The sequence below is a fragment of the Maniola hyperantus genome, chromosome 7 (genome assembly GCF_902806685.2).
Source record: "Maniola hyperantus chromosome 7, iAphHyp1.2, whole genome shotgun sequence".
Lineage (NCBI taxonomy): Eukaryota > Metazoa > Arthropoda > Insecta > Lepidoptera > Nymphalidae > Maniola > Maniola hyperantus.
In genome coordinates, this window is record NC_048542.1 from 12132667 (window position 1) to 12158012 (window position 25346).

A 25346-nucleotide genomic window follows, 5' to 3' on the forward strand; every position below is an offset into this window, starting at 1 on the left:
TTCTGCATATTAAAAGCTTCTCTATATTTACATATAAATTGATTCAGCTGAACGTGTCAAACTCCCATTTCAATAAAAATTCATTGAAACCAAAACACGCCTAAGTATAGTGAAAATTATCGTTAATTATGTTGTAATTCGTAACACAACACTTATGAGTGTAATATATTGCCCCATAAGGAGGGCGACAAAGCTCGTTAAAAAATTCAAATCCACAGGGCACTCGTAAAATTAACGGTAAGTATTATGGCCGTTTACTAAACAGTAATTATTATATTATATTCTATCTATCGATAGTTTCTTATAATCATTATCATATTATTATTTGAAGGTGGAACGAACCAATTTTATTAAAAAAATCACAACCGGTACTTATGTTACCAAGGTACACAGATATTCTTGCGATCCGATACTTGACTATTTTGTAAAATTTACATAATCCATACTAATATTATAAATGCGAAAGTGTGTCTGTCTGTCTGTCTGTCTATCTGTCTGTCTGCTAGCCTTCCACGGCCCAACCTTTCAAACTTTCAACCGATTTTGACGAAACTTGGTACAGAGATAGCTTCTTGCATCTCGGGGAAGGAATAAGGATACTTTTTATCCCGGGAAATCAAAGAGTTCTCACAGGATTTTCAAAAACCTAAATCCACGCGGACGAAGTTGCGGGCATCATCTAGTATGCACATAAATATTTACCTAGTAGAAGTGTCCTTCCCCAGGATGCAAGCTGTCGCTGTACCAAATTTCGTCAAAATCGGTTGAGCGGATGGGCCGTGAAAGGCTAGCAGACAGACAGACACACTTTCGCATTTATAATATTAAGTAGTATGGATAGTACCTACCTATGGATTATTAAAGTCTTCGACTGACTCACCGTGTCCACTCCGTATTTCATCTTCGTTCCACGCCAGTCCACTGTTTCTCAGGATCCTGTTCACAGACGACACAGAAGGGATCGAGTGCGGTTCGCACACTCTCGCACTGAGCAGCCTCTCACGAATCTCCCACGCGAACATGCCGGGGTTTTCTTGCTTCAGACGTAGTATCTTCTTTACTACTGTGGGCGTTGCTACTTGCTGCAAAGAGATAAATATTTTAGTAAAAATTTCGGTAAAAATTTACTTATTCTCTCATATCTCAAGGCCAACGCTATAGACTTCCATACATACATATCTACAAGAAGATGATACTATGTAGAAAAATCTTAAGTGGATTGTATCTGAACACTATCTGCCAACTTTCCCTAGTCTTACCCCTGTCCCCTATAGCACTCTTGCCGATGTCAGTGGTTAGTAGGTACTTACGTACCTAGCTATGATTCTTCTATTTTCCCTTTATCTCTATCCGATCTATGACCTTAAAAATAAAGTCTTTATTTTTTTATCGTTTTTTCTTCTAGTTGATTATATTATTATTTCCCTAGCAATATCCAGGTTATGTATGAGTACTTATAATAATTAATTTCTTTATTACAGGACCGTACCGGTAAGCGCAGTGTAGGACAACCCCCCCGCCCGCTGGACCGATGACCTGAAGAAGATGGTGGGAGCGGTTGGATGAGGAAGGCGGAGGACCGTGTTTGGTGGCGCGCTCTTGGAAAGGCCTATGTCCAGCAGTGGACGCAAACAGGCTGATGGATTGGATTGGATTGGATTATTACAGGAACAAAAAAAAACAATCAAAATTCATTCTTCACGGGTGTTGTGGGTGATAAATAATAATTTTCAAGAATTGCGACGCTTAAATTGTCATAAAATACAATTATTATTGCAGATGTAGGATTGCAATGAGGTATATTTTGCTTAATGACTGTGTAATAATAACGTTAATGCTTATGTTTGTTTATCGAGAGACCTCTTATTTACGCATGCCGGTAAAAACTAAAAAGTAATTTGTTTTTGATGTCGGAACGAAATTAAGATTTCAATGAATTAAGTGGACAGATACGCGTCGCGGTGGCTTTTGTTTATTTACTTTTGAACCGAATTGACTGTGACTGATTTCATAAGATAACGATCTTAAATTAAAGTGTACTTAAGTATAGTACGCGACAGGTCGAGATGGCAATCGGGGATGGAACGCCCTGCACTCCCGCACAGCCTTCGCGCTACTCCGGAGCGAGCGAGCGCGGGTGACGTGCGGGTGTGCGGGGCGTCCCCCCGCCTCATACCCCGATTGCTATCTCAACCTTTCGCGGACTATACCTACATACTTACCTACCTCCCTACTGTATCTACCTACAGCACAGAATATAGTACTGACGTACCTATAGGTAGTTATTGATTTTGTATAATTATGAAGGTGAATTAATTTTCGTGTAATATTTTTTTTATATTATTAAAAAAAGTCCATCTCAGCTGTGCCTACCCACCTAAAGCTTTTGAATTGTCTAAAATTAAACAATTATCAAGCCATATGTTCTGAAATCCATTACAAATCTAACTTCCTCTGCACGCACGCGTAAAAAAATAATTATAAGGCTTAAGCAGGCTGTCAAAGTTAATGTGTAAATAGTAGCTTTCGGTGGCGAGCAAGTTTAAAGAACCCACAATGATAGCAAGGCGTCAATTTTCGCGGGAAACTAGCAATTACGCCATTAGATCTACAATCGATATCCTATTGAACGGTTAATTTTAGCGTCGCGGCCATCTTTGTTATGCTTTTTGTAAGGGCGCTTTCCGTTACAGCGGCCCTATAATTAACCTGATGCGTTCGGTTAAGTGTCAAAATATTTTGTGGCCTTCTGCGGTTGATTTTTGAAAATAGGTACACTGTAGTCTATAAATCATTCCACCATAATTCATACAAACATTATAAATGCGAATAAGTGTCTGTGTGATTGTCCGTATGTCTGTTTGCCAGTCTGTCTGTCAATCGCCTGTCATTTGACCTTAATCACGGTGAACAAAAGTTTATTTGAATGAAAATATTTCTATTTCTATTTCAAATCGATTTTGAGTTTTGATACTGTACCCGTAGTACAAGATTTTACGTCTCACCAAACCAAACCAAATTCGAGAGTCGAAATACTTCCGCGTTACAGTAAAATGGACCTAAACAGCATTGAATTGAAGTCAAATATTCAATGCCACTGATTTTAATTTCGCAATGTTTCCGCTTGGAGCGCTGGCTGTAGAAGTGTAGACAAACTTAAGCTTTAAAACAAGGCAATTAAGATCCAGTTTACTGTAACGCGGAAGTATTTCGACTCTCGAATTTGGTTTGGTTTGGTGAAACGTAAAATCTTGTACTACGGGTACTGGATTAAACAGTACCTACCTAGCTAATGGTAGGTAAGTATACCTATATACTGATACCTATATAGGCGACTTACTTAGTAACTCGGAAAATCAAAGAGTTCCTACGGAATTTTTAAAAACCAACATTCATTCAATTGGGTTACTACTTTTGAGTTTGATAAATACTTATTATTACTTTATTATAAACTAGGATAAAAATAATGACGTACCTACGCTGAAAATATTAACAAATTTAAAATTCAACAAAGATTTACAAAGTTACAGGCATTTTAATTTTGAAGTGGGAGGGTCTTCTATCCCTTTCTCGCAAAACGAAAATTTGTATGAAACCGCACGAAGCTACTATGGCATTAGTCAAAATGACGTCATAATTCTATATCACTATCTATGTCTAATCAGAAATATTTAAATGCTTATAACTTTTTATTATTTGATCGATTTAATTAGGTTTTTCAGTTTACGTCATTATTTTTATCCTAGTTTATAATAAAGTAATAAAAAAATTGGAGTCAAATACTACTCAATTTATACGTAGTCGTAGATTGTAGAGTAGATAGTAGAGCCTGCGCATGGAAAACCAAGAGTCTAGGTTCCTAGATTCGTAATGGCATTAGGCATCTGCCGTGCCAGGTAGTTACTAGTTACCTACTATAATTAATGATTTATTAAAGAAATATTTTTTTTTAAAGTAGGTTTTATTTAAAACGGATGTGTCTCATGAAACGTTATTTACTTAGTAGGTATAGAATTCTACGATGATCATTCAATTCATCATCATCACAATCATCACAACACAACTCATCGCCGGCCGACTACTGAGAACCCGATCCTTTTCTCAGATTGAGAATAAATTTAGCCCATCTATACCATGCTAGCCACGGATTGGCAGACCTCACACACATTTGAGGATATTATGGGGAATTCTCAGGCATACAGGTTTCCTTCACCGTTAAAGAAAATGATATTTATATTTGCTTAAAACACACATAACTCCGAAAAGTTAAGGTGCATGCCCAGGATCGACCCCGGGACCGTCGAATATACGTAATAGGAGGCCGAATTCTACAACCAGTAGATTATCACCACTTTTGTATCAATTAGGTATCAGTTATTATTTATTACTAACTAGCTTATGCCTGCAACTTCGTCCGCGTGAACTACGCAAATCTTAAACCCCTTTTTTATCCCTTTAGGGGTTGAATTTTCAAAAATCCTTAGCAGATGCCTACGTCATAATAATATCTATCTGCATGCTAAATTTCAACTCGATCCGTCCAGTCGTTTGCGCTGTGCGTTGATAGATCAGTCAGTCAGTCAGTCAGTCTTCTTTTCCTTTTATATATATTATATAGATATCAGAGTAGGTATTTTATCAGTATTTATTTTTTATGACGGACGAAAGCAATACCCAAACTTTATTAGTGTAGGAATTCATTACAACACAATATCTTGGACACTTCATACAGCAATATGGGAAATAACATAACGAAAGGCCGTGCGAAACATCAGGTGCACTATAATGACTTGTTTAGTCCACTGGCTTTGCTCATTAGTCGCTACACGAGTGGTATCGATTAGATTCAAATTAACTACTGTACCTCCTATCTTGTTTAATCTCTGCAATGTTTTTGGGGTTTAATATTTGTAGCAAAACATATAGGTAGCTTAGCTACATGTGTAAGAGAAGAGCGATTATTAGACAGGTACATAGATGGATATGAAACTACGAAACCCATTTTAGGCGTGATAAAAAATATTAGATACGGTTTCGTTAGTTTTCTATAAGTTATAACGCATCACTTTAGATTTCATACGCGGCGCGTCATTTTAGCATGCTATTCACAGAAACATTGCAGATTGCAATGTTTTACCTTTTGACCTTTTGAGTTACAAGTACGTAAGCTAAACAAAAATATAGAATACGTATTCATATCTTCCACTCTCTGCCATTGACTTGAATCTCGCAATATCTATAACACCTTTTAAAACTTGTGTCTAGGTTTATAATCATCGAACGCATCAAAATTGCGGTAAACAGAAGCTTCGATCATGAAACGCGCAGCTCCCGCGTGACCGTTCCGTTGGACGCGACGCTTTTTGCGCGCGCGCATCAATCATCACTTGACACATCCAATATCTGTTTTTGCGATATAGGCCTGCGCGTTTTTAGTTCGTCGATGAATAGTTCATCGGTGAGCTTAATCCTATAACAAAGTTCTAGTTATTTGTGATTAAGTTTGAAAATTGGTGCTACATGGATTTAGGTTATAACGACGACTAGCCTATTATGGCGCTAAGTAGGTAAGTATATCGAATTCTTGGCACAAACATTTTGTCAGCTGTCTTTTCGAAATTACATACCTACATAACTAATATAAAAATGTGTGTTTGGACTGTGATTTGGACTGTACCGTTTTTTACTCATGTGCTCGTAGAACTTCTTCGATATCCACGGAAAATGACAACTTGCCTAGACCATTAGATTAATTAGATTAATAAATTATTGGTCTCGCTACGCTCCACAGTAATCCTATTTCTTACCATGGAGCTGATTATATGGATTTATCGCGCTGCTTACCATGATTCCTGCCAAAGGAAGCTTTTGATACATTCGTTTTGTGAGCGTGAACGTGTGTTACTTTCCTCACATCACTAGCCAGCGAGCACAATCCGCTACGCAACAAAATGGCTCTCATAACTGTCCAAGCGCGTGCACGATTAGCGTTTCTTATTACGGATTTCTATTAGACTTTCCACCTTCCTGATGGGGTGAAAGATAATTTGCTGGGGCGTGTGACCGTTGCTTTAATGACGGATTGATTCGATATTAATTCGAGGGAGATGTTGGCTTAATGTCGCAGGTGCTGCAGGTTGTCTAGGTGGCTCTTTTTTTGTAGAAATGAATTATGCGACACCGTTGACTTCGAGTTCCGCGATTGAAAGGTACCTACACAACATTACCATCACAGTAAGGACAGTATAGTATGGTATTACAGACAGAGGTTCGACGAAGCCGTCTAGACAGAGCAATCCTGCTATAAGGGCACGAAGGAGCGACTCGAGACGGCCGGCCGTAGTGAAAAAAAATGAATAAATATTTATTTAACAAAACAGTTTTGTCAAATTTAAATATTTTCTGATGGTACCCACACTAGGTAGTCCTGTATCGTGGGAACCATATTCGCATTAACAATAAACAATGTAACTGGAAATTGATAAAGTGATTCCGGGACCTATATTGAAGGCACGTGGTGGTCACCATTTACCACGAGACAAAGGCGTCGCGCGTCGGTCTACTGTACCTCGCCTTATACTGTGACCATCTAGCGAAGGACGAAGGTCGTATTATTTTATAATGTCACGGAGAATAATTATTATAGGTAAGTACTGATTGAGTTGGCAGGTGTGAGGTGATAGGTCTATACAATTGTCTTTTTGCAGCTCTTAATTATTTCGCTTTTAATAAACAAGTTGATATTACGGGCGTGTCCAACTGTAGGTACTACATAGCAAGAATGAGCCTGTTTCACTACCGCCAGATAAACTAATCTAACGAACGTTATGACAGTTTTTGTTTTGGGAATCAATCAAAATATCTTATTATTTGTTACGTATATATAGATAGATAAAGTTTGTTGTTACACAGGCCTTACTAATATTTTAAATAACATAGAAGTACAAGTTCTTGCAATTCACGAAGGCGAGTGATCTTTACTTGTGGTTACGTCGTATACACGGACATTACGTAAGTGTGCGTGCATATCGGACCAATCAATCGCGAGCAAGCGCTCGCAAACGCACACATTTACTTTACCTTACGTATACCGATACGACTTAAACACTAGTATGAGCCACTCGCCCTCGTGAAATGCAAGAACTATAGGTCGGTGTATTTGTTAAATAGACGTTAAACCGATAATTATGTCCTATTATGTGAGAAGGTTTTCGATAATAAAGAAAGTTAACAAACAAATAAAGGTAGGTATCTAGGTATTTGCTAGAAGTGAGAAGTTTTGAGATAATCCCTTACTTCCCGTGAAGTTTATTAAAATATGATATTATTTCATAGATAGAGATGTTGCGTAGTCTGTTTATAAATACCAATAGTTCGATACAGTGTGCATGTGGTGTTTGCAAATTAGAGGATTTTTTACAATTGGTTGTTCTGGTAGGCCGTGGGCCCGTGGGAGGCTTTCGTCACGGTAAGTAGGTAATTGCGCTATAATAACAAAGTGCCACCAAGCTATCGAAAATATTTCGGTGATATGGGAGAGTTACTTTAGACTGTAACATAAAATTTAGGCTGTAAGATTTATTTAATATTTTAGTGTCAGGTAGGCACTTTTTGAGAAAACTAGCTTATGCTCGCGACTTCGTCCGCGTGGACTACACAAATTTCAAACCCCTATTTCACCCCCTTAGGGGTTGAATTTTCAAAAACTCTTTCTTAGCGGATGGCTATGTCATAATAGCTATCTGCATGCAAAATTTCAGCCCGATCCGTCCAATAGTTTGAGCGGGGTGTTGATAGATCAGTCACAGTCAGACAGTCAGTCAGTCACCTTTTCCTTTTATATATTAAGATTACTATCTGGGAACAAGAGCAAATTTTTGACAGGATATATTTGTAGATATTTCTGTTTTTAAATCTATACTAAATATAAAGAGGTAAAGTTTGTAAGTTTGTTTGTAAGTCGAATACCGATAAACGTCTTAATGAATTAAGAGGATGACATATTTTCAAGTTTTGTACCTAGTAAGTAATCGCGACAGATCGAGATCGCAATCATGGTATGAGGCGGGGCGTCGCGTCCCCATCCCGATTGCCATCTCGACCTGTTGCGTCTCAATCTTAAGTAACGATTAGCGACTCTGAGTAGGTATGGCTGTTAGTATTTGATCGATAGTTACTGTAGGAAAAAGATATCCAAATTCTCCTAAATGTCACAAACATGGCTACCATGTAGCTACCAAAGGTAATATAGATAGTGTTCAAAAGGACTATTTGCCGGCGCGAAATAAACGACATATCGCATATAATTTCCAATATGTTTTATGAAGCAGCTTTACGGTATTAAGAGGCGAGTAATAATATTGACAATATAATCCACCAGAGCCCACCACAAAGCGAATATTATCGGGGCAAATCCGACTTAAGTTACGGGAATAACGGTAGGTGTACACTGCAGACATCACGCTTGTGTGGAGTGCACAAATAACATCGGTGATAAAACATTTTACAATAATATTTATGCCACAGCCTAGACTTCGGAGGATTGAAGAAGTGTTCAGTAATAAAAGTATTTATCTATATCATAAAATCTACAAAAACTCTTAAAAATAAAATGGGATCGTATCACCTAAAATACAAAGTGCAAAAGGTAATGACATAATGTAGATTTCTATTATCCTAATAATTCAGTCAATCATCACAACCATACTTCGCTGTCATTAGTCTGTTCAGACTGACGTCCAAAGGCCCACCAGGTCTTCAGTCTGATGGATGCCCAGAAACACCGAGATTCAGTGGTAGTGGCAGACTAAAGTTTTAGAAAGGGGTGGGGCAAGGAACTTGAAGATTTCTTTGATGAAAAAAAATCAGGCTTACTTCGCTTCTGCTTATAAGTAATTATTATGATTATTTCCTTTACGGTTAACTCCGGGACTTAAAGTTTGAGTTAAGTAGATAAGTACAAGAGTTACGAAGTGCCTACCTTGCCTTGTCTTTACATATGAAACGCATACCTAGTCATTGGGGCCGATTCTCTTGTACACAATCTCTAAACTAAACTAAACTAACAGGTCTAAATCTAGTGCCATCCTTTTCCGCAAGCAACGTTATAAAAGGGATAGCAATAGATTTAGACGTGCCATTTTAGTTTAGTTTAGAGATTGTGTACAAGAGAATCGGCCCCAATGTGTTGTTAGATTAAGGAACTTAAAACTCTGTCAGTTAAGGACCAAATTTTTAGTCGCCAAATAAATAATAAGCTTGACTTGTGACTGTTTTTGTATATATACACAATCTAAGCACAGCCCTGTGTCATAAAGGCGTAGGTACACTGTACAGTCTACAGATAACACAGCCGATAGCTGACAGCGGTTGACAGGTGTCAGCCGCGGCGCGCTCCCATGACCCGCGCGACTTGACCAATCGCGCCATTACGGTTACAAATTACCCTGACGTAAGTACACCAAATAAACTGAAATGTGCTATTAATATTTATTAGACAACGAATAAGGATGTTTTTTTACGGAAAACATTACGTACTCAAGACTGATTTCTTTTTGATTTTGATTTTGATGCTTTTGAGTCGAATAAGTTTAGTCTTTTCTATACCTATTCTTGAGATTGAACCTGTAAGCCACGTATGCTTTAGTTTTCCTTAGTTTGCTTAAAAATAAACAAATCGCAGAGTCCACGTAAGCGACGCGATTTATGCGGCGCTTTAGATTTTCTGGACATAGGTTTTTCATTCGTACTTACCTATTTCATTTTCGGTTCGCGGAAACAAGGTCGTATGGGCCGCGTGCGTGTAGTGCGCCTCTTACGCATTTCACCTTTTGACGACCTCCCTGGTGCAGTGATAACCACTGCGGTCTTATAAGTGGGAGGCCCCGGGTTCAATTCTTGGCAGGGGTTTGGAATTTTATTATTTCTAAATGGACTGGTCTGGTGGGAGGCTTCAGCCGTGGTTAGTTTTCCCCCTACCGGCAAAGCCGTGCCGCCAAGCGATTTAGCGTTCCGGTACGATGCCGTGTAGAAACTAAAGGGGCGTGGGTTTAATAAAAACTGCCATACTCCTTTCAGGTTAGAACGCTTCCATCTTAGACTGCATCATCACTTACCACCAGGTGAGATTGCAGTCAAGGACTTACTGGTATCTGAATGAAAAAAGTAAACTTCATTAGATTCCTACTTTTTATATTAAGTGCATAGCGTTCAGTAAATTAAAGACAAAAGACACAAACAAAACTGCGATAGGTACTTAATTTGTAAATAACAAGCGTCAAGCAATAGTTTTGATTAGCTATAAGTACCGACTTTATTATAAAATCACTCAAAAAATGAATTAATCAGAGTTCCATTAAAATGTTATTACAGTGGGTAATAAGGTAAATTTATGATTTGATATGCATGAAACGTTTTTGTTTAATATCTGTTTAACCTATTGTAACTGCCTTTAAGAAGTAGGTAGATCTCTACCTATACCTATAATAATTTATCAAGTTGTTTAAAACGCATAAATATCATCATTTTAGACACAACACAGATAATTCAACCTGTATAATATTATATATTATAAAGTAGGTACTAAAGTTCCGCCGTCCTTTGTGTAAAAGGTAAATATTTAAAAATTGATAAGAATTTCTAAAAACGAATGCTATGTAGAACCAAGGGTTTTAGTTAGTTTTTAGTTTGGTCTTACATAGCAACATTTTTAGAACAACAGTTTTTCTAAATTCCCATGATTTTTGGCGATACCTTGCATACTTTTTTGGGTTAGCCGCTACTTAGGAAAAGGACGGCAACATTGTAACTGATACACTGCAACTTTTTTAATGAGACTGCGATCTCATCAGGTGATGCTGGACATGGGTTGGGACTTGGGAGCACACTTGGCCAAACTTGGTTAATTTAGAAAAAAATATTCTAAAATTAACCTAACCGAGAATCGCACTCAGTACCTCATCCTTTTGACAGGATACACCTCCACGTGCCTCCACGTAAAAGCGCTCTACTATACAATCAATGCCAGTTAAGTATATAAAGTATCGGAAAATTCATAAAAAGAACGTAAACATTCGTAATTACAGCGTTAAAGTTGTAAAAAGTCTAATTAGCGGTTGCGAGTGTTGCCAGCGTTAAAACAAACGAACGCCCCGCGTCGGTGTTGCTTGCGCAATTAAACAACGCGTCCGAATTACTGCGGAATAGCCGATATTCACGTCATTTTGTTTGACATTACTGTTAATGTCACTTTGGCATGTCATGGTCGATGGTTATCAGTTTTCAATAATATATATGTTTTAAATTCATGGGAATCGAACTATTTGTCAATGTCGATGTGCGGCTGTAATTGAGTTTGGTTGAATTCAATGGGGATTTGTTATCAAAAAATTGGTGTAACTACATTATATACTTTACTTTAAGTTTGATTTTCTTTCCTGCTAACTTCTCGCAGGAGCATACCTAATATTTCCATCAAAATACTTAATAAATTCAATTGAAACTAGAATAAGTAAGTTAAGATGCTATTCCAATTGGCTCATATTAGGTATACGTATTTAATTGATTTTTTATCTACTACTACACGACTCTTAAGTTTTACTAATTAAAAAATAATCTAGAGCTAAGTCATTGAAAAACAACATAACATTTCTAAATTATGTCTCCAAAATGGTAAGCCCCAAAAAAATATAAAAGGTAGTTAGGTAGTTAGTAAGCGATGCTGGAACTAACCCTCTTATACCTTGATTATTAAGACTTTTTTAACGTAATAATAAGGCGTAATATCTAATCTTGTCAACTCCTAATTCAAACATTCAATAGCTTTATTCTTCATTTATTAACAAGTCTAGTCGCCAGTCGGTTGGTATGATGTATAAAGTTTAAGAACTATAAACTCCATCGATTTAATCTGCTACTTATATCTACAGCTCTTGTACGGAAGAACGTATATTACTCAATATTCTTTATAAAGATCTAATAAAGATATCCCAAGACCTCGAGTAAAAAGTTTAATCCCCGCGCGCGATATTAACAGGTCATTTATATATATCCGGTGTGGGGAAATCGGGCTATTGTGCGATGGGTCAATTGGCCGGTACAGGGTTAATTTTGTGTTGAACTGTTTCAACTTTCAAGCTATTAAGGGTTGATTATTTACTATTAGATTCGTGCATGATTTCATTGGTGATTTTGTTTGAATGTTCTGTTGACGATAAAACTTGTAATTTTGTGTTGTGATATTTTTAAAATTATTTATTGTTGCTAATTAAGGTGGAGTTAGGTATACCTACCTACCGTACGAGTGCCGGACGGGACGGGAAGATTTCTTGAACTACCAGTGGATAACTCGAAAACGGACGGGACGGGACGTTCTAGTTAATCCAATATTAGTACTTAGTTCAAGAAATCCTCCCGTCCCGTCCGTCACATGTTACCTACGTATGCAATGACCTTTAAACGGGCGCTACCGAAAAGTCAATTCTTCACTTTAGAAGTCCACTACGTCCTCAAGATTTTTTAAGAATAGGTAGAGCATGAAATTTATATCACTTCACTACCCATTAGTATTATAAATGCAAAAGTGTGTTTGTTTGTTGGTTGGTCCTTCAATCACGTCACAACGGAGCAACGGCTCGTCGTGATTTTTTGCGTGGGTATAGTTGAAGACCTGGAGAGTGACATAGGACGTAGTTTTCATCCCGGAAGATCAAAGAGTTCCCACGGGATTTCGAAAAACCTGAATACACGCGGATGAAGTCGCGGGGATATCGGCCAGGATAAAAGACCGAAGGATAAAATAAAATAAGTAAATAAACTTTGCCTTCTTATTAGAATTTCCGTACAGTTACCGATCTCTTACTTTATTAGAGTTGTGTGTTAAGTATCTAATAATCTAGTATTTTAATGATCCTTTTAAGTCTAAAAGTCCTTGGACCAAAGCGACAATTTTAAAGGACCATAAAATACGACACATTATTTTTTATGTTACTCGTAACCTCATGGTAAAAGTCATGGTGAGGCAACTTCGCAAGTGCATGCCAACTTACTAATTGCTCGTAACGTTACGCTGTTAAAGTCATGGCACAATGGTACAAAAAGCCTTCGACGAGGATGTTTCTTCCGCGTGTGAACTTTGATCAACAAGTGGTCCTACATTGTTGGTAGAAGGGTGCAAATTGCAAACATCTTTGATTTTTACCCAAAATAATTCTAGTTAGGTCCAAACTAAGTTAATATAATATTTATTAATTATTTCTTAGTTTGATATATGTTGTCCTATAGAGGCATTAACGTCCCACCAGTGCCTCAGTCAGACTGAGCTGGTGTAAAAGGGCTGTGTTTTTCAGTAAATTGGCATTTCAACAACCTTTGCCCTGTTTGTCAAAAATATCGCTATTCTTGAGATCGAAAATGGAACAAAATTAAGACATAGGTGGAGTTCGCCGACTTTTAAAACGGCCATCTTAAAATCGGACAGATTATCTTATAATCGGCCGTTTTAAAAGTCGGCGAACTCCGTTCATAATATATTATGCTTACTTTCTTGTAATTATTTGATTGAGCTTTTGTGATAAAGCTACAGAAGGTAATTTTATTCTAAAAAGAATAAAAATGCCAATATAAAATAAAACTCAAAGAACTCAATAAGAATGAAAATTAAACTGAAAAAATAAGACTGCTTAAAAACAAAACCGCTGGCAAGTTAATAAAATGAAGAAGTACCTACCTAGACGTACACCTAGGTAAATATGTAACAAATTCAAACAAGTTACAAGAAGCTTTTTTTGCCATTTTACGACTACAATTCAATTAGATAATTATTATCTCTATTAAAAAAATTCGATACAATAAATTTTTACTAACTAACAATAAATATTTAAAAAATACAGAAAGTTTATACTGGCTATTGAGCACACACAAATTCAGTGTGAAAGTGGTCAAATGCGAACCGCCCCGCCATAAAGCGGTGTCGGTTCTAATTACGGTCATTTGGCCATAAATGTTGGCCATCGATCATAAAGACCATAACTTTTGGTCGTAAAACGTGGATGCTATGAAGGATTCGAACATGCAAAATATGGCACCTATGCACATTCTTAAAGCGCTTTAAGAATGCGTAGATTTATAAAATGTGGGTAGTCATAAGTTTCCCACAATTGACTGCAATCATACCCGATGGAAAGCGCATGCGTATAAATGATCATTTAACTCTATGAAACAGTTTAAAAATATATCCTGCGGCTTTTTAAAAAACAAAGCAAACCCAATCTTCAAAATAAAAACCATAACCAAAAACATTATCAATGTTCTCGTGAGATAGCCGCGGTCGTGCGTTATATTATCTTTTATTAGAAATCGAACGATGACCGCCATATTCAATTAAAAATTATAACAGATTATAACAAATGGAAGCTCAACCGATATAGACTATAAACGCTTCTGTAATCGCCACAGATTGTTGAAGAAAAAGCGTGTCATATCGGTTTTATTGATACGGACACAGATAGCTGATCGTTTGAAAATAACGGACAAGATGTAGATGGGCATGCATGATTTGGTGTTCTATTTCATGTGTAGGTGGATACCTTAGAAGTTCTACACACCTACAATAATTATTGTACAATATTATTGTAAAACCTTATTATTTCTACTACGGAGCAGTGCCAACACAATGTCGAACAAAGTGGCATACCGATTAATATTTTTTAAGTAATGGAGGTAAGATATTATAACAGCTAAGCTACAGAAAATTTAGATGATAGTAGTTCCAGGTACAGAAATAGGTATCACCCGGCAAAGATATTTAAATAAAAGCGACTCTTGTCACTACGCAGTAAATGCATTTCAGCTCGCACATCGCTGCTGCTTTAGTTTTTTAATCGCGTAAACTCTCATTTCTTTCTCTCATAAGATGTTAGAGTTTCGAGAGTGCCGTCGAAGGGTCGCTGTATATTTCTCGGGTCACGTGACCAAATATCACTGCTCGGCCTGCTATAACTAGACTCCTTATCACATCACTTTACCTATTGGTTAATACACCAACACAGGCGAATGCGCCTCTAGGACTGGTAGGTACTGCTCGAGGTTCGGCCGATATACCGCCTACGTCTAGGTAGGATATAGGTTTAGGTAACTGGCTGATGGAAAGCCAGCATAACGAAAATGTATAATAAAATTGTAGGTACATAGGCCTTCTCAATAATCAATATCAGATATTGTTCAATTTGATATTGTATCATTTTCTCGATCTACCAGTATCAAATAACGGTGAAGCGTAGGAGACGGTCACACATTTTCTTTAGATTGACTCCAATAATTGTTTTTGATCATGATTTTGTTCGCTATTATTATCAAGGCTATACCTGTATAACCGCATATTATATTAATTATTTCTGTCATTTTCTCATTATCTACTATCAAGTCTTTTCTTAGATTAGCACAAAGCTTATTATTACTAACAACAGAGGAAATTTCGCCGGCTCCTTGATAAGTAGCACCTATAACTACTTGTGATGAATTTAAAAAAATTGGGCCAATAGAAATATTACGACAGACTCTTACACTAAAGCCGCTTATAGACTGGTGCAATATAACATGCAATGTATAACGTTCTACATACGATACCTACTTACTTAGGTACTCGTATTTATTACGAACGTATCACACGTCCAAACCGCGCATTTACTACGAACTTTCTTTGCGTACGACCACCACACAATTTGTGTTCTTTCAAAAACCGACAAATTATTGATAGATCGCTCCGCACACGATCTAACGTCCTTAAAGAGCACGACAAAGGTACGGTTCGTGCGCGCACTTTGCGACGTCCAGAGACTATGTGAATTAGTTACGTGCATTATACCTTGCAGCAAATGAACGGCAAATTCTCGCATTGCATCTTATCTTAGATAATTTACTCTATTATCTAAGCACGTTATATTGCACCAGTCTGTACGCGGCATGAAATATTTTTGTAGCAAGCCTACGCATAGCGTGCTATCCCACAGTCGCAATTCGTCGCGGGCTGAGAATTAAAAGCTTAAATTTTCTACTAGATGATAGGAATATGGATCATTTAGTTACTGGTTCTTTATCTTATTAAATACGTAACTAAGTAATGCATACAACTGGAATAAACAACTAAACTTTTATAAGTAGGAATTACTTAGTTAGTTTCTTACAATTTTGAATGTGAAACTCGAAAGTGTGTCTGTCTGTTTGTTACCTTTCGTACGTTTTGGCTGAACTGGCATTCTATCAGATACTATCCAAATTATGGCAATCCGACTGATAAAGTACTAAGTAGATGGAGAAAGTACTTGTAGTTACTTATTTTTATCTCCTGAAAACAAAGGGTTCCTATAATATTTATCAAAACCTAAATCCACGTAGACCAAAACACGAGACGTACAGTACCTATTTGTGAAATATCTATATGAATGTAGGTTTGAAGATCTCGAAGCAATGTAGGTAAGTATATGGAGGTTCTAGAAACCTATCTAAAGGTACTTTTAAAAAGTTTAATAATATTATGTTTTGTACAGTAATTAGATAAGGCTAGCCTTAAGTCTTATTGTACCTAATATTTTTAAATAGGTAAAAATAAAAATTGTACACTTTTTAAAAGTTTAATAAAATAAAATAAATTTAAGTAGGTACCTACATGAATTTTTTATTTTATTTAGTATCTCGGTAGGAATCTAATTGTGTTTGTGTTTCGAAGCTGCCATACCAGGCAGCGGCCTTGTTGTGTTTTATTATAATTTGCTTTATAAAAACATAGAGGATAGAGTCGTAGGTAAAATAACTAACTATAACGTAACTAGCACTATATATAACAAAATAAATAGCAACTTTAAAAATCAAAGTTCTCTGACTAAAACATAAAAAAATAAACGCCTTCTTTGAATTTCAATTGTATTTTTATTTTATTTTATAATTACAGCTTATAAACGATATACCTAATGAATTTGCGTGCTGCGGAATCATTTAGCCACAAAAAATCTTACATAACATAAAAAACCTGTGTAAAACAAAATAAACATTGCAACCGTGGGGCGCGGTACGAACGCGGCGAATCGGACGGGTCACGCCGGCAATCACGTGTAATTATAACCTATAAAATGACCCGGCTTTCGGCTTCTTATGGTGCCCTTTCGACACGCCCGAACGAGCAACGGATTGAAATGAAGGTTCTGTATTAATTGCTGTAATACTTAAAACGGTATTTAATGATTGGGATCCAGTTGTGAACTCTATGACGTGAAATGTTCAGCATCTCAACATACCCACCTAATACACTTAACAATTTAAATAAAGGCGCCAACATATTACTGTGTTGTGATTAGGTACCTCTTTTTTCTTTCGAGGGTGAAATCTACTAAAGGTACCCGATCTCTATGGGAAGAAATCGGGTTATGTGGGGTTTTTACCCACTAGAACCGCCCTCGGTGGCCACCTTCAGCGCATATTAAGAGGCTTCGGAAACTCTTAAGAACTTGCGCCGGTGCCTACTGTTTCATCTACAAAATTCCTCAGTGCTTGAAGACGAAAGTATTCGAACAGTGCGTGTTACCACCGTGGTTACCATTGATGACATAGGTATGGATCCGATCTTAGTCGCTAACTATAATAGGCCTCATTTAAGCAAGCTCAGAGTCACTCAGCCGGCGATGGAAACAGCTAACCGTACCTACTTGGAGTTTCTCTACGTGATCAGCTCGGGAATGAGGACATCCGTGAAAGACCTAAAATAATGTTGTATAGCTCAATGTGCTATGTTGGATAGCTCAACACGTTGTGAAGATGAACACATGGGGATCCTGGGGTGCTGGAATGGTGACCTTGCACTGGAAGGCGTGGCACTTTACACTTCTCCACTAGGTGACAAACGACCATCGATTTACCAACTTCAATCAATGCAAACGACAGCCGATGTATTTAGTCGGCACAAGACCTTGGCGTGTGGAAACGAAAAATGAACTGTCTGATAATATTATCTCCTTCAGACGCATAGGTACGAGAGTATCCAGCAGTGGACGTCTATCGATTGATAGTGATGACAACTAAAACTACTAAACTATTTGATCTGTTCGGTGTACAATGACCAGACACATAGGTGATAAGTACTTGTAATACGGCACTACGCGACAAAATTTTATTGATTTAAATCAAATCATTTGTATGCCAAACGAATTACAAAATACTCGATGCTGTTGTGTCGGTTTCCGGCCGAATTGTCTTCATGAATATTTTTACGTGTCTGAAAACCTGTCTTAACTCATCCAAAATATATCTCTCTACTTTTTATAGAATAAAGAAACAAAAATGCAGCTTGACAGTAAAAAGCAAAAGGGGTACAGGCACAAGATTGTGCTGATTCTGAGCTCATTCGTAGCCATAGTTCGTAGCAGTTCAAATTTTGGCCGCTAAAAAGTGCCGTCGTTTGATCGCTAACAATCCATAAATCCATCAGACGCATTGCCATGTTATGATATCAAGTCTTGTATAATAATATTATTCATGTCGTTCTTCGGTAAACGCTAAAGAAAAAGATATCTACGCGCGTAGGCAGGAAAATAAAAATATCTTAAGAGATTAAAAGTTCCTAACCAATAGACGTGACTGATGAATCTGTACGGTTCTCTTACTCTTTGTTCACCCCGAATCCAATATGTGAAAATATCCACTGAGCGTATTCGACCTCAGTGAATTCGGTACGCCAATAAAACCTCCATTTTGTTGTTCCACAAACGGATGCCGACGTCAAAAATTGATTACAACAAAATACTTTGAATCACCGAATACTTTTATTGGTGCTGTTATGGGAATGCTTAATTGACTACTAATCAACTGAGAGGCTATATTGCATCGTTCTTGGTCTCGAAATGCTACGCATTGGATAGTGATCTCATCTGACGGGGCTACCAAATATGGACGGGTAGATTTTTGTTCAAAAGTTATTAATGCTTCATACCTATGTACAGATAAAGATTTTATTTTGTGATTTTCCTCGAAGTGACATGGTCATCTTTAGAAATCTACTTCGCTACAGAATATCTTCCCTAATTTGAAAAGTCTTAGTTTTGGAGTACCTACTATTATATTATTCTGTGGTTTTGGTAGGATTGGCAAAATAGTTTATCAATTATATATTGATAAATATGATGATAGCTTGATAGGCATAAAATACATGTAGACAGTGGCGTGCACAGGAGTTCAAGCCAGGATATGCATTTACGTATGAACTTATTTTACGGCAGGTTAAAATGAAAAATAAGCATTGACTTATTACAATGAGGGTAAGCAGTGCGTTTATGCCTCTATGAGCTGCACGCCACTGCATGTAGACATGTACCAGGTACCTACCTATAATAAGTAGATATCTATTGTATGATTGAGATAGTAGGTATAAGGTCTGATAACCCAAAATCCAAGATCCTTTCGTGAACAGCACAGTGAATAGAACAATGAGGGTTTTGGAAATTTCTTTAAAAAAAAATTAAAGACTTAGACTTTTTTTTAAATTTTCTTAAATAGTGAGTTCTAAGATAGGTATACCAATTTCAACAAACCTTAGTCTTGCTGCCGCCAATGGAGCCAGGCCTAATGGAGCCGGTCTCGTAGAACCTCGTCAATATCTTGGACACGCAGCCGTGGGAGACGAGCAGTTGTCTGCTTATGTCACAGGGCCGCACCCCCAAGATGGCCAACTCCACGATCCTTTTTCGAACCACGTCGGGCAGGGGCCGACCGTTCACAAACACGCCCCCCAGCTGGTTGACGCCTGCCTGACCTGAAAAGGAAAATCGTCTTTTTACTAACGAGGTTAAGTAAGACGTCCGCATTTGCATTGAAAAAGTTGACAGATATTATGTCGCTTATTAAGTCCATGAAACTTATTATTCAAGTCTCTTCTTATTGTCAATCGCAACCATATTAGTTGAACAATCGAATTGTCGGCATTTTTATAATTGCATGCGACCTCCGGATTTCAGAATTTGTTGATAAACTATACTTAGTGCGCGCAAAACAAGTAGGTACCTAGTTCAATCTGAACATGAGAGATATGATTTCGCATTGTACAAAAACAGATATTAGCTGGGGTTGCTATTTAACCCATAATCTATAACCTGTGCAAATCACCATGTTGTAATTTCAGATTGGACTATTTGTTTTACGATCACTGTACCTCAATTAATATTTTCTTTAGGATAAGGCATCAAACCGAAATAGGTGCCTACTAACTATAACATGTAACTACATGCCTGAGATTTGAGAATTCTTCATAAGTTGTCAAAGGTGTGTGAAGTCTGCCAATCCGCACTTGGCCAGCGTGGTGGACTATGGCCAAATCCTTCCCATACTGAGAGGAGACCCGTGCTCTGTAGTGAGCCGGTTATGAGTTGATTATGATGATGATGAGTGGGCCACGTGACGTCAGCAGTTTCGCCGACGACGTTGCACTTGCCGAACGTGCCACACCAGTTTTTTTTTTTGGAACACAAACAGCTTTTACATTTTTACTTAGCTACTTATTTCTAGTTTGTACATATGCCTATTAAGTGTTCACTTATTTACATTATATCTATTTGTGCGGGAGTTAGTTAGGTTAGTAAATACATTAAATTAAATTACAATTAGTTAGTATTCTTTGCACCATTTGCAGCCAGTATTCTTGGCACCATTCCACGCGGTCATGATTTATATAGTAATTAGATAAGGCTAGCTTTAAGTTTTATTATATTAAAAAAAAAAAAAAATCAATACAATTTAAAATTAGTTAGTTTGTTATGAAGTGGTTACAAAGTAAAAGTACCTATATAATTCTAATCATGCTATACCTACATATAATAATTTAAACTTTTATATTTCAACTAAAAATTTACCAAATTTGTGTTGAAAATGATCTAATTGTACATATTTCTTATTATATAAATCGCATGTCCTCACTAAAAATCTAATATGCCCCGCAACTACCATTACCACAACCACTGTTCATGTACCTTTACGTTAGTACTATTATAATATATTCTGTACTATTAATTAATTGTCTCCCTATCTAATTTATTGAATAAAGTTAGCGTCCGACCAAAAATTAAGGGGAATAAAACAGTCAGTAGCCCTGTCACATTGTATGGCTCAGAAAGTTGAGTGCGAATGTATAGTGCGCCACAGATCGAGATGGCAATCGGGGTATGAGGGTGGTGGGGGGGGCACACTGAGTTAGCGCGGAGGCTGTGCGGGTGTGCGGGGCGTCCTCGCCCTCATTGCCATCTCGACCTGTCGCGTACTGTAGGTAGAGTGAACATTAAAATATTCATCCAATCTAAGGTAATTAAAATTTCTAATAAAAATTAATTAAAATTAAAAAAGATAAATGCATCTCGGAATAAAAGGAAAACTATTTAGCCAATATAATGAAATACAAAAAACCATAATTTACGTTCATTACAAATACGATATAATTCTGTCGAAAGGTCGAAACAAGGGGGACGGCCACATTGAGTTATTTCGCGTTACACCTGTCTCATTTGGACTAATATTTATTTGATTGCCAAACACAAAAGGCTCGCTACCTGGATATTGCCAATTATGACCCGAATAGCTTTTGGTTCAAAGATAGAAAGATAAAGTCAACTCGAATTTTGTTGAAAAAGTAAAAGGAAGCAATTCTTATAGATAGAGAGAGAGAGCCAGCGCGTGCCAGACCTTCGTACTTTGACGTAAGATTTTTTTACACCTTTATTAGACGTTATCTCTCAGAGCCAACACGATCCAAACTTCAACTTGGTTGCTGATCGTTCGTTCGAACCCTGTGTTGGGGAGAAGAAGGAGAGAAACTTTTAGCTTTTATAAAATAATGAAGGTCTGCCCCTCCTATAGGAAACTTATAAGTGGCATCCATACTAATAATAATTAATTATTATGTATATCAATCATAAGTTTCTTGCCAATATATTAATCTAGCTTATCCCCGCGACTTCGTGTGTGAAAGTGTGCCTGTCTGTTTCGGTAGCTTGCATCCTGGAGACGAATATACTTTTATCACGGAAAATCCAAGAGTTCTTACCTGATTTAAAAAAAAACTTATGCAAAAAGAATGAACTAGTCATCATAAATGATCAACTCATTATCGGCTCACTACTGAGCACGGGTCTCCTCTTAAAATGAGATGGGGATTGGCCATTGTCTACCAGGATGCAAGTGCGGATTGGCAGACTTTACAAACCTTTGAGAACATTATGGAGAACTCTCAGGCATGCCGGTTTCCTCGCGATGTGTTCCTTCATCAAGTGATATTTCATCAACTAGTACTTAGGTAAAATATAGATAGTAATGGGTATAAAGTTATGATAAAGACTGCCAAGTGTGTATATTACGTAGATGATACATAGGTACAGTACGCGACAGAAAGTAATGTTCATCGACCTTTTGAAGGAGATAGCAGATTTGTAGAGCGTTGTCTCTGTCGTTGAGACCGACAAAACGTCATATAAGTATGAGACATAAGTGACAGAGACAACGCTCTACAAATCGGAAATGTCATTCTAAAGGCCGATGTACATTACTTTCGGCCGGGTACTGTACCTACTCGTAGCGCACAAATTGAAATCAATTTTGAGTGTTAAAACTACCATCAAAATGGAATGAACAAAACAGCTAATAATACGGTTTCCTATAAACATTTGTTAATGTACCGATACATTAAATAGTTAAAACCAAAATGAATTCCCTTTTATACACGTTCAATTTCATTCTAGATTTAACACCCCCCTTTACAGCTACCGTTAAAATTGTCCATTGTAAAGTAATAAAACAATCGGCGGACCACGCAATTTATGACCTTAATTCAATAAAATTAGCGTTTTAATTTGTTCGCATGTAATTTGTGTTTATGATCTTTTCTTTCATTGCAGCCGCCTTTGAACCATTTCACGGCTATTGTCATACTAAAACTTCAAGCGGTTCCAACGGTTGCAAATTACCTTCTCGCTTTACGAGTCTTGGGTGAATTCCCTTATAGGTACATTAAAATTGAACCTTAAAACTACGAATTGTAAGTTACATTTTGCCTAACTAGATCACGATTCAAGTTGCGATAAAGGCGTCTTAAAAGGAAGCTTACTAATAACTCTATAATAATAAATGATTTTACATTAGTGAGCTTTATCTATTTCAATTAAATACTTATTTATCTCAGTAAAATAACAAGAGTGTCGAGTGCAATTTGTAACGGTTATGCAAGGCATGTAGATAGCTATTATGACGTAGGCATCCGCTAAGAAAGGGTTTTTAAAAATTCGACCTCCAAGGGGGTGAAATAGGGGTTTGAAATTTGTGTAGTCCACGCGGACAAAGTCGCGAGCATAAGCATTATCTAAAAGTGTTTCGGTTCTCATTTGAATACCAAGCAAACTCAATGAGTAGACACAATTTAGAAACATATTCATGTCTGTGGAAATTTAGTTTTACATACTTAATTTCACTTAGATTTTCGAATCCGTAGGTATAATTTTAAAACAACATTTTTTTCAAAAATTTTGCAATCAGATATTTGTGTCTAAATAGGTACAATGTGCACAAAATTTCATTAAGTTTGGCTGGTTAATATTCAAAAGAGAACTAAACTACATTTCTATGGAAAGCGTTGGGGTGCAGACTATTTAGTGTGTTAGGGATATTAATTCTCTAATCTCTTAAGGTTCCAATCAAGATTCCTTGCCTACGTCTTCCACACTAATCAGAGCTAATCAGGTTGCCTAGGTACTTCAGTTTTCACTAAGTGTTGACATTGATAGCAAGTGCTCGCCGTAAAGAGACCTAATCAAACTAGTTAAAGCAAAAACCGCTCGTGCAAAGTATCAGTTTTATGATTTTGGAATTAACGCTCGTCTGAAACTACTAGATATCTAATAAATATCCCGCAACAGTGTTGCAAATCCGTCCGGCGATTTTATAGCAATAAGAGATAGGTAGGTATCTATAACAATATGTTTACACTTTATGGTATAACTTTCGAGAAAGGGTTCTTAAGAGGTGCATTGCGCGAGATCATCACTAATACGCTCCCAGTTTTACAATCGGCTCGTAAAATGTCATTTTGGTCTTTTTTGCGAATATCGCTCATATATCGCGCAAGTTATGGCGAGCTTTATGGCTTGTGACTGATTTTATAGCCTCGCCAATTGCTACGGTGTTAGGGAACGGGAGCGGGATGTTTTTTTCTTTGAATTTAAGGCTTTATCGGCTGAAGTTGTACCTACTCGTATGTGATAATTCGCCGCCAGACCGTAATTATTATAGCGTTGAGTTTATTGAAGCAAGCTGATGACCGCGACTTTATCCGCGTCGATTTAGGTTTTTAAAAATTGCGTGGGAACTCTTTGATTTTCCAGGAAAAAAATTATTCTATGTCAGGTCTTTAACTATATCCTGTAAAACGCCGGCTCGTTGCTTCGTTTCAGCGTGATTGAAAGAAAAACCAATAATCATTTAATTATGGGAGTGTAGTGATCAATGTTTCTATGCTCTGCCAACGCCCCGTTCCCACTTGTCGTTTGTCGGGCCCGGATTTAAATCGGATGTTCCAGTGGCAGAACATTTTATATGAAGCTATTCCTTAGCTATTCACACTTGTCGGAAACCGATTTTGTGTCAAAATGTACTGCCACTAGAATAGAATAGAATAGAATGTTTTTTTTATTCATGTAAACTTTTTAAAAGTGCTTATGAATAGTCAGGTAGTTTTAATTTACCACTACTACCAAGTACTACCACTAGAATACCAAGTGACAAAAGACAAACGACAAGTGAGAACGGGGGCTAAAACTCTATAAATGGCCACATAGGAAGTTTCAATTAAACTAATATTTAAATGGCTTTAAATGGCCTTTAAGCTGATTGTAAACTGGCCTTACAGCTCAATAGGTAGTAACAAGCGTCTACCTTCTGTAGCATCTGAAGAAAAAGCATCTCTACTGCAGCTTTGACGATGCAAACTATAGCTGCTTTAGCCGCTTACTTGTAGCTTCAATAAGGAAGTATAAGTCCGTAAAAAATGACTTCTCACGCGCCATTTTAACTCTATGGATCAACTGTCATGTCAAAAGTACGGTTCACCTTTAAATAAGGACCCTAATAATGACATTTCGTACGCCATTTTAACTTTATGGGTATAAAGTTATTTTTAGGGTTCCGTACCTCAAAAGAAAAAAAAGAAACGCTCACAGGATCACTTTGTTGCCTGTCTGTCTGTCTGTCCGTCTGTCAGTCGTGTCTGTCAAGAAAACATATTATAGGGTACTTCCCGTTGATCTAGAATCATTATTTGGTAGGTTCTTTGA

The 25346-nt window shown here is 37.2% G+C and overlaps 1 protein-coding gene across 1 annotated transcript in view; it reads right to left on the minus strand.

Annotated features, from left to right (window-relative positions):
- Nucleotides 1-25346, minus strand: part of LOC117984063 (paired box pox-neuro protein-like) — a 54716-nt gene that overhangs the window by 1881 nt on the left and 27489 nt on the right. Inside the window, exons 3-4 of the mRNA XM_069499468.1 lie at nucleotides 19575-19795; nucleotides 881-1082 (exon numbers count right to left, since the gene is read on the minus strand). Coding sequence (XP_069355569.1) covers nucleotides 881-1082; nucleotides 19575-19795 — 423 coding nt within the window. The remainder of the gene's footprint in view (nucleotides 1-880; nucleotides 1083-19574; nucleotides 19796-25346) is intronic.